The sequence below is a fragment of the Papilio xuthus genome, unplaced genomic scaffold (genome assembly GCF_000836235.2).
Source record: "Papilio xuthus unplaced genomic scaffold, Pxut_1.1 DF825946.1, whole genome shotgun sequence".
NCBI lineage: Eukaryota > Metazoa > Arthropoda > Insecta > Lepidoptera > Papilionidae > Papilio > Papilio xuthus.
In genome coordinates this window covers 1,884,990-1,896,933 of record NW_013532703.1, presented here as the reverse complement: position 1 = coordinate 1,896,933, position 11,944 = coordinate 1,884,990, and the positions used below count along the sequence as shown (strand labels likewise).

Below are 11,944 nucleotides of genomic sequence, written 5' to 3'. Positions count from 1 at the left end.
GAACCGACTGCGTACTTCAAAATACATACGTGTATAGTATTCTGAGCACACTGTCGACACTTGTATTGACACATATTGCCATCCCTTTCACCCTCTTTAAAGTAACTGAGACCATCATATATCAAACCAAGTGTAACCGCAATCGAAACTAATAGCAAACAAGGATATCTAAACCAGTGACAGAGGCACTACTATCAAGATTGGTTCTGGCAAAATATAAAAAAAAAACTTATATAAGACATAGAAAATGTGATCAAAGAAAACTGACATAGCTGCTTTAGGTAGATACAGTACAAAGAGGAGCTTGTGATTTTTGACGTTCACAGGAGGGCGCTAGTGTGCTGTCATAATTTAGTTTGACTTATGCCCACTGGAACACATAGCCTTGTCAGTTTAATACATCCCTGTAGTCTCTACCTGTACAAGTATGTTGACAGTGGAAACACGCACATTTTGGTCAATATTACCGTAAACTTTCATTATAGACGAAACGAAAATGTTATCCATCTATTTTTGTACTACATGTATCCTGTATTTCTCTTATGTAGTAATAAATATTTACTCCGTAATCTTTTCTCATTCTCTAGTAGTAAAATTTACGTAGCTATCTCTTGCGTCATTAATTACATAACTAAAACTATGTATTTTATGTGATAAACAATATTTAATTACAAACTGAAGCCAAAATCATATAGTAACAGAGAGTGTTAAAACTGTCACTTGGTGACACACGTGATACAGAAGTGACAAGCTTTGATGTAGCAATAATAATGAGTATTTATGTCACATATCACGTGTATTTTCATAATAGAATAACTTAGTTATACTCTGATGGAAAACTCTGTCTGTCATCAAATAATGATGCACTTTAAAAATTATTTAATTAACTTGATAAACAAAGTTTGTGTACATTTATTTTTGTTTTATTGTAGAGTGAAAGTAGAAAGAAAAAAACATAGTTCTCTCCAACATTTATTGGTCGAAAAATAAATTAAAACTTTGGATTTCAACAAAGGACCGAAATCGTAAAAATAAATACCTACAGGGTCTACGCTTAAGTTAACAACATATTTACAATAATCCTTACGAAGTTCACTTAATAGGTACAATTATTTACTTTTCGAATCCAACCCCAATCCATCATTTCCCAAACTCTATTTTTACAAATCATTCTCTTATTACAATTTCCTTTTTTTTTTTACCGACATTTTTCGATTCACTGTTCGTTCCATAATTTCTAGTAGGGCAGAGACTATTTCCTTAACAATATTACAGACCAGTTATTAAGAAAGTTACACAATTTTTAATTAAATTTAAATACAAAGGCACAAATCACCCATAATAAATGTATATTTTACAATTTATATAAGATGTCAAACTGGCCCAGTTATAATGAACAATATAATTGTAGAACACGAGTCATACAAGACCATACATTGACTTACAACTCTTGCAATTTAGGTTACAAACTTCATATAAACAATGAATTAATTACTGTGTATTTTGAACAAGCGATTGTGTTGTGAGTCAGAACGTAGCTACAAGAATTTCACATCAAGGTCAAAATTAAATTACGTCATTGAAAACAATAATATGTAAAGAATAAAAACACACTTATTTTAACTTGGCAGTGATAGTTCTTTAGTATTTCCAAAAAAAAAACAGATTTACTGTGGGTTTCCGACACTAAAATCTCTGTATTAAATCCCTTATTTTTATCTTACATATTCGACAAAACAGAGATAATATGCTTTTAATCCTTAATTCGATGGTGTCCAGTGTGACGAACAATTAATTAAAAAAAATCTACTGAACTAGTTTAGAGAAAATTACGTAAGTGACTTTACTAAAAAAAAAAACAGTTTTTTGCTACAAAAAATATCGTCGTATTAAGGGTTAAATGGGGATATTGGTCTCAGAAACACACAGTTATTCGTGGATTAAAAAAAATGATTTCTTATATTTAAAATGACGATATACAATATTTAATTATTAAATTATATGTCATATCATCTTTGAAAAATAGAGATAGTAACATGTCTTAATACAAGACAATTGAAGAGTTTTAGAAGTAAAATTAAGGTAATATAAACAAAGTGATCCTATAAGGGTTTTTTTCCTATGAGGTAAGGAACCCTAAAAATATCTCTGGATACAAATAGTCATAATATTTATATTACCGTGGGTTTCTGACACCAAAATCTCCGTATAAAATATATAGCCATCCCTGTCTTTCATCTTTGACAAAACAGAGATAACAATATGTTTTAAACGTTGATTTTGGTTTTATAAACCCACGGATAGTCTCTGCCCTTACCGACATTTCCCAAACACATTATTCCAAAACAATTTTATTTATATTTATGGCCGCTTTCTTTATAGTTAATAGCAATAATATAATAAACATACAGCTGCAAAAAATATACGTATCGTAACTAAACGGCGCATACACCGATCCTACAACCTATTAAGTATGATTTAACCATTTTTTTTTCATAATAACCAACAATTGTTTTAGGAATAGTGAGGATTTTGAATGATTTCTCTTTTATAGGAAAGCACAAACGGTTGATATCAGTAACGCCAAATAAGTTTAAGGCCATATACAAATACCTTTAAACCATTTTTAAAAGGTTTATACAAAATAAAAATAAACTTAAGTACATAAACGAAATTTCAGTCGCTTCATGAATTTATAAATAAATGGTTAACACATTCAATGCCACTTTTGTGTAGTGAAGTGAACTTGCAAGTATTCAGTGGCAGTGGAAGTGTTAGAAATATTTCATTAAATGAATTTAGGCTAAAATATAGCACCAACGTGGATCTAAAATAGAAATTTTGTTAAAAAATTTAAAAAATAGGTCACAAAGAAACTTCTTTAAAATTAATCAATCTGTTCAGATTAACATATCCAGTTTTATAGTTTAGGAAAAAAAATTCTTGATTAAACGAAATACAATTTCTAATATAGCTAACTTATACGACCTTACTGATATCAAACCATTGAAAATTTTATATCTATGCCATAATTAAAAAAAAAATCACATATAATAACTTACATATTTATCAATTAATTTTTATTTCCCGACTAGAGACTAAATATTTTTTTTTTTCAAAATATTCACAACACAATCAAAATAAAATGCATCTTGATTCAATTCGTTAGCAAAAAAATTGAATTATAAATAACAAATTGTACTATTTTTTAAAGGACAGATTACAAAAACATTTTTTACAATTTACAATAAAGATTTTTTTATTTTATAATCTGTTTTCAGAATCTAGTCTCCAGTCGAAAAATAGTCCAAACATTAATATATAAAAATTATGCTTTCTTTATCATTAAAACTAGCGGACTGATTTTCTTTCGAGATTCAAAATGAGGTCATTTTTTAAAAAATAGGCAATTAATTATACTAAGTACACAGCACAACTAATCGAAAACTAATATCAGATAGAATACTAAGAAAAAATTATTTCATGTGATTGAGTTTCTTATTATATTGAATAGTTTTATTATTGCTTAAAATAATAATAACTGTTTCCGTTCTACCCTTCGCTGTTTTTTATTACAAAAACAAAGCACAGAATTAGAAACCGGTAGCCATGTTTGTAAGCCATAGACAAGAGAATGATACCGATATGTGACACCGTAAAATAGGGTGAATAAACAAAAATTACATTAGAAAATAAACTATTGACTACAATTATTTTATTGTGTGATTTTTAACAAAAAAAAATGCATATTACGATATACAGACTTTCATGTTTCTTTCTATTCACCCTGAATGTAAAATATGGGAGTCTCCACCGTAATAATATAGCTATCCTTCTCATTTACTGTGAAAATAACAAAGACAACAATACCATTCTAATATGCGTTACATCAGTTGAAATTCGTTCTAGAGAACAAAAGTTGTGTTGCAATAATAACACCGGAATGTTGAAAATAATCAGAACAGACAATGAACGTAGATTGAAAATAGCACACATTTCAATCTTGTCCCTTAGTAAACTAATATGAAGTCATCAATTAATCTCCCGGCCTGGATACTTTGATGTCACATCTAACTATACGCGAGCTATTTCTTAGTGTAGAGAACACGAAAACTGTGTTTCATAAATCTCCGGAAAATGTCATTTGGGACACGCCTTTACGAGTTAAGCGAATAGGTGTGCAGTTTATTTCAGCTGATTAACATTAATATCTGTAATAAAATGACTTCATCCATTTAAATTGTACAATATTGTCCCATAATTTGTCTAAACATGATAGAATAAATAAACTAGTAAGTTAAATCAAAAGACTGTAATTTTCAATGTTTTTTATAAACTGGAGATTTATTGGATGTGCTGTTTAATTACAGATTAACTTTATTTCATGTTTTATTATTAAAAGCGTAATAAAAAAGCGGGTCAGAATATTTCGCAAGACATTCATTAAAAGCTCATCGGAAAAAGAAAATCAAAACTTCTTTGTCTCTGCAAATGAACCGTATATGACTACCAGAATCTGATATAAACATAAGAAACCAGTAGATTAAATACGTTTGTATGATATTTAACCTTTGAGATAGATTTGTTTATTTATCTTTTATCCTATGGATTAACTAATGCCCCCAAACATGCAGTAAAGAAACACGTCCCTGAATTTATCACGGCCAGGTTAGGATGATTATCCCTTCACAATCCCTTCGCGTTAGTAATCTCAAAATAGCCAAAAGACAACTTTAAACAACGCTCGTACCAAGAAACGCTTAAGCAGACATTTAAACTGTTTAGTTAAAATAAAAATAGAAGCACTCCCTGCTATACCTTTGTTGAGCCAACCAACTCAATAGGTGCTAAAAAAACTGATTTATTTAGTAAATAACATTGTTTTGAAGACAATGCATAATTTTGTCACAGACTTTCACTTTCAAATAATAGCAGAAAAAGTACAAATGTAATGGGTTGAATATACCTGGTGTTTTTGGATAGAGTATTGAGTAGGTAGAAAGAGAGAAGTTTGCTTTTAATATTAACAAATGCAATTGCATGAATAAAATACTCTTGTATGTCTTGAAAATTAAGGTATATGTTATCGCTGCTTTAGAAATTGTTATTTTTTTATTGGTGAAAAGCGGTAAAGGTCTGCAACCGATAAGTCCAATTTCCATATGAAAGTTCTTAAATTATCTGCATCTTTGTATATTTTGCATCGATATTAGGTTGTAATTAATTTGAAAAGAATATCTTGGATTATATTTATTCACGTTTTTAATTTATAATTGTTGTTTTTGACATCAATAAAAAATTGTTTTACAATGTTACGTCTTATATTGAACATTATTTATTTAGTAAAATTCTGTGTTTTCGATGGAAAAGCATAAATTCAACAATGAATGATTTTTGTAGATTTCTTCAAACATTTATAGATTATGAGGAACGAGACAGTATCTCAGTTCATTGTAATATCAGGTCAGTTAAACTAATCAAAGACAGAAAATGTATTAAGGAAGATTATTAGATTTTCACTAGGACCAAAATTTTATCAATAAAATTCTAATGAGTTTTGGTCCATGAAATGTGTACTTGTCATTACGAGAAAGTGCATTTTATACATAATTCCATGTCTAGTAATCTTGTTGTACAATTAGCAGAGGTATATCTTTAAAATGATCCAGATCTCTAAAGTTATATTGTTTTAAAAATTGTCCGTACATTTTCTTATTCTTTATCTTTCAATTGAAACTTGCGCATTTGGCTACCTTGAATCAGTTACGAATTCATTAGCATTAATTCCCCTTCGACTCGAGAAGCATAAAATTTTTTCCTTTAGTTTTATTTTAGAGTAGAATTTTTCCTTTCTTCCCAGGGAATAAATTTACATAGGTTAGTACCGAAACTTAAGTCCTTTAAACTAAGAACTTTTTGTTTCGTAACGGATCCCTTTGTTGTTGAGAATCAGTTAAATAATTATATTATAAAATAGATGTACTAAAAGTACCAAACTAGATGAATAAGTATAAGACTGAAAAGTTTAGCGAAAGAGGGAAATTTGACGACCTAAAAGACGTAAATTTATGTTTGTACTACAATAATCATTTAAACAATATAAGACATAGTTCTAGGCTTTGCGATTCAGATTTATTTGATTTCTGGTTTTCGAAATAAGAATAGATCAGTTATAAATGCATTTCTCGTTCAGCGTCAATATTTTTAAAGACATGGATTCATTTTTAATAGTTTACGTTTACTATTTCTCTTAGCACAGTTATTGTTTCAATATAATAGGAAACTCAAGCATTTGATTCTTAAGTACTATTTAAAATTATATTCCTGTCACTAAATGCGTATGTCTAACTGAAAACCGGTCTATTTCAACTACTATTCAACTATTTGACTATTTCATTACAATGTGCAAGTTCATTAAACACATTCAGCGAATGGCAATGAAGCCTGTGCTTATAATAATGTCTTTCAAAGACGATGGAAAATATTTATTATGAATTCATATTAAAAATCCATTAACATTATCCCAATGATGGTAACTGGGATTTTTTTAAATAACAATATAGAAATCATCAGATTTCTATATTACAAGTATTCGGTCCATCCAAACCCTCAATTCAATAGTTATTATCTCTTAAATTATATTTGCGATTGTGAATAGGCCCTTAAAAATGCATTATAAAATTATATTAAGAACAAGCGTATTCGCGAAAATCAGTCGAAAAATGAAATAATATTACATGAAAAAAAATGCTTTTACATTAAATACAATTAGTTTCATATCACATAATGAAAGCATGAAGAGAAAAATTACCACCTAAATAAAACCAAAATCACAGTATTTTCTGGACAAGATTCTTAACTTGTCCGAGCATTTTTTTTTCATATAAATAAATTCTAAATATACGTCGCATGAAAAATAATAAAAAAAACTGTCTTTTCAACTAAATTAAGATCTAACTAATTCTCGTCAACTATATAAGATTTCTCCTATAATATCTGTATTTTGCGTTCTAATTCTTAGTCAAATATCCTTCATTGCATAAGTGAAAATATAAAAATTGTTTAACTCCTAATGGTTTAAGAAATCTATTTTACCATTACACATGTTAACATTTTTATATATATATACGTTCGCAGCTTGCGTTTCTACGAATCGATCTTGAAGTATATAATATATTAGTTCGATTATTCAGTAGGCCCAATATACTTTAATTACAATAGTAAAAATTAGGCTCTCGACTTAGGTTCCTTAAGGACTAAAGTCATTGGAACTTTATATAGAAATACCTAGGAATTTTGCACAAATCTACAAAGTCACTGCACTTCACGGGCATCGACCCCCGACACCAAACCCGAAGTCCGGCTCTCACACAGCACTAAGTACTAAAAGGAAATCCCTTTACACACATTAATAGATCACAAGGACGTCACTAAACGACCCGTCACTAATCTACAGTTCACCACATAGTTTACAGCACTATCTTACACTGATTTACGTGAAGACCAGAGTGTCCGGGCGCAAGTGGAGAGATTGTAGAGTCTGTGTGCTGTGAGCTGAGCAGGGCTTCGCCAGCAGGTCGGGACGCGGGGGCCGCGCCGCCTTGGCGCACATTCACCGAGCCAGGGGAGCCAGCACCGCGCTCGCCGCCAGAGCGAGGGCGAGGGACGAAGCCAACGCCGCGCCGCGCGAATACGAAAGCTCCTCGCTCTTGACCACTTCGTTAGGTGTCTTATCGTATTTGTGCGTCTTTTTAGTGACCGGTTTGACGGTCGTCGTTGTAGTGGTCGTCGGCGGGGCAGTAGGTGGCGGCGGCGGAGGCGGCAGGGTAGGCTGCGGTGGCGGCACGGGTGACTGTTCCTCCGGCTTACAGCACACCCGAAACACTAACTTCATGTTATGACTTAGGCAACGGCCACCGATTCTTCTATGTAAATCATCTTTACTGGACGTTGATATAAAATAATAATCCTTCCCCGGTAGAAATTCTAAACCGCCGGGTTGCGGTGTGAACGGCCGGAAGGTAATGGTGAAAAACATCAACTTATTCGGCTTATCGCATATTGCTATAATCCGTGGATTTGGATTCGTTATTCGACACGAATCATATTCTTCTTTACTTACATTATATATTATATACTTTTCCATGTCCTCTTCGAATGTATCCGGAGCGTAAACGGGACATATTATGTTTACTTGGTCGTATTCAAACTGTGCATTTCCTTTATTTAGATCGAATACATGATCGGTATTGTCTATTCTGAATATACTGTTTGTTGTGTTCCAATGTATATAGAAAGATTTAGCATAATTCCCCATTACGCTTTCGACGAAAAAGATGAGGACAAGAAGTGTCCACGGGGCCTGCCGGAGCCCGAAGTAGCCGAACGATACCATTCTTACTGTTTATCGTTCCCCAACTCTCATTATCCGACGTAAACTGTGTCCCTCCTGGGTAGCGTTTTAAGCATTCGCATACCAATCCATATTTATAGTCACAAAATTCACAAATTTACACTAGAAAATATAGGAATTTAACACAGAAAACACTAACAATCCGTACGCATTCAACATCGCACCGTAAAGTCCACCATGTTCGGTCCACACACTAGATTCTATTCATCGATAAATGTGGAATTCCATAGGACGTGGCCCACAGTAAAACGCTAGAGAAGCTCACTTAAACAACGCACATCGTGTCCAAATCAAGTCCAATTTAGTTCGCCGACGGTTTTTGTGTTGGTAAAATGTTGGAATTAATCAATACATCACAGATTTTTTACAATACTGAAGCGTTCTTTGTGGTAAGAGCGGGCGTCGCAAACAGCGGGAATACACGTAACGCCGCGCGGCGGTCGGCCGAACTACTGGAATGCAGCTCAGCCCTCGGTACGCATGCGGCTCTTCCCCTCCCCTCCGGACGCCTCACACCCTGGGCCAGTTACGGTCGCGTTCCAACTACTCGAACTTTTAGCGTGACGCCATTTTGAAAGACCGAACCGAAAATAACGCTACAATTTTTGTTTACACTAATATTAAACTTACCTTATTATTTATTTTTTAATAAAACTCTTTGTACTTTAGCAGTATGATTGCATTTTATATATTTGCTAAATATATTTACAAATAAAAATCCATAGACACTTGTTTATTTCTTACGAACGCATCCATTGGGTCTTACAAAATGACGAATACCACAGACTAAGCTTACAAAAAGCTCGGAGTTGAAGCTTTTTGTACGATATTATGCACGCAGCTGACTAAATTATGATAATTGCTCCATTTTAACTGAAAGTTTTATTTAATATATAACAGTTTAGTTCTAAGCGTTAATAATGTGATACGATAATATAATCAAATAATTATTACAATGCATTAATTCTGATATTGTCTTGAACAAAGGTTACTAAGAACTTAGTTAACAGATTTTTTTATAAAAACCATATTACACTTTTAATATCTTGTCATCATCATTTCTCAACTTGTATTAAAGTTTATTCAACGTGTAATCTAATATAATAAACTTCGTAACATTGGCACGAGCCTGTTCAAAGTAGATAATTAACAGGTCACATCACAATTTCATCTCATTATAGATCAAATACGGGCTAATTAATGTCGTACGTAGGTATCACTTGATGCCGTGTTGCCGTAAAAATTATCTTTGGTTTCTTGGAATGATAAAGCAATCATCCTGAGCTGCCGCTCAATTAAAAAAAAGAATAAAAAAACTTACATAAATTAATAGTCACACCGAAAATTTATTTAAACTGAAAAGTTACAGATTTTATAAATCTAAAAAAAAAAGGTTTTTTTTATGCTAATAATAACATATTACTATTAAAGCTGCACTTTAAAAAAAAACATGATTTTATAATTTCAATTGAAAATTATTTTCTGAATTTAAAAAAATCTGATTTTCGTTTTCATGTCTATCAAAGGGATTTTTTGTACTATCCATCAACTTGTCTGTTTAGAAAAATCACAACATTAACAAATATATCTTCACCCCTCACTATAAATTGTTAGATAGACGAAGTTGTAATGAAAATTTCTAAATAGGTCATTAGTTTCTGGTCATGAAACAGTCCGTCGTTTGTGAAGTCGCTAATGCTTAACAGATCCTATTACAGGCGGAATTTCAAATTGACATCACTGAGCTAAAGCGAAATTAATTTGTCTTCAGATTGAAATACCAAAAGATACGGTACGAAACCAAATAATTTAGAAAGGGTTTATACCAATGTTAACCCTTAAGCAGCCGCAAAGACTGTATCTTATTATGGTCAAGGGAAGTTTATTCATAGGGGAATGTTCTTCACATATATAAAAGTATATTTGTAATTCTAAAGTAGTAAGTGTACGCAGCTTGACTGAATTTCCAATATGAGGTAGCGTTCTATTCATGTTCATTCAAGTTGTAAAGTCATCACGTTGTCGTCGGAGGTGGAGACAATCGGAAAGAAGACATTTCTTACGCATCCAGTCCTTTCCTTATCAGAAAAGTCTGGGAAGGGAAGGAGGAGTAAAATTTGGCCCGGAACCCGCACTCATCAGACGAATCGTGGAATTACTTCCATTTCTCGCCTGTCTTCTGTGTTAATGATATTGCACCGCGCTAGCCGGGCCAATTCGTCCAACATATATTGTTGCTGGCGTCTACCACTAGACTGTAACATGATAGAATCATATTTTTTTGTTGACTTTGTAATTTACTTTAGATAATATTTGATTATTGTTAATGGAACAGACGCTTTGGCTAGACATCACAGATAAAGTAATAACACAAATAGTTGTCATGTTGTACATGTTTATTATGACAGATAAGCTACCGACAGACGTGTCCGTTTGTTTATCTATAGATATAAGTAAACATCTACATGTCCGTCAATATAACTTACTACTAAACCAGAGTTCTTTCGGAAAAAAGACAACTTCATGTAATTAAAAACTCCGGCAGTTAAATTAAATTTGCAAATTTTTGAACACAAGGAACGGAAAGGATGTGAAGAGAAAAAGAAGGGACGCGTAGAAAGGTGAAATATCCACTTTCTGTGCGACCTCTATTCCTTCGGTTAATAGTAGGCAATGAATCTGTAATTACTGATGTCTATCGGCAGTTCGGGCGCGGCTTCGCTATTTCTGCGAATTTAGGCTTAGTGCCATCTTATAATATATTTAAATAAAAATACTAACAAACAGACCCGTATAAAGCTATGAATTACAAATAGTATATAATATTTTATTCCTTTTTCAATATAAATTCAGGACGTAATGATCCTGGAGTTTGGAGCGGCTATAATTTGCGCAGAATTGCGACTTGGCAGCCGCTCCGCATATTTTGACATCAAATTAATCGAAAAAAACGTTTAAAGGTAAGCTTCCATTGATGTAGCCAACGTTTACTGTAACTACTGCGGTTGACATATTAGTTGACGGCTATACAATATTGCTGTCGCGAAAGAATGACTTAAATCGTGCCATTTTTAAACGTAACATTATTTTTAACGACGTTTTATATTGAACCAGCTGTCGCCCGCGACTCCGTCCGTGTGGAATTAAAAGGAACTTTATAAGTATAATAGCTTATGTGTTCTTCCAGACTATGTGCTACATGTTTGCCAAATTACGCAGAGATCCGTTAAGGCGTTCCGGAGATACCTTCAAACAAACAACCATCCATCTAAACAATCGCATTTATAATATTAGTAAAATTAATAACAGGATAAATGGTTTTATTACTTCAACCTTCCAACAAAACTGGCAAATGCCAAAACAAGCACATTTAGCTCTGACAAAAAAAAATGTAAAATTTTTCATTTCATACCACCGTACAATATTTACAAAATATTGACAGAATTTCATAAGAAGTGGCGTCAATTCGCGTATAACTTTGAGTCATCTGTGAAGGCCGTTAAACCGCAAAGACAAAAGATACGTCTCTAT

The 11,944-nt window shown here is 32.4% G+C and overlaps 1 protein-coding gene across 1 annotated transcript; it reads right to left on the bottom strand.

The window, feature by feature from the left end:
* Nucleotides 1–5,282: 5,282 nt before the first annotated feature.
* Ephrin (ephrin) lies at nucleotides 5,283–8,851 on the bottom strand. The gene has a single exon (XM_013322001.1). The coding sequence runs from the start codon at nucleotides 8,393–8,395 to the stop codon at nucleotides 7,613–7,615; it is 783 nt and encodes a 260-aa protein (XP_013177455.1). The 5' UTR covers nucleotides 8,396–8,851; the 3' UTR covers nucleotides 5,283–7,612.
* Between the last annotated feature and the right edge of the window lie 3,093 nt (nucleotides 8,852–11,944).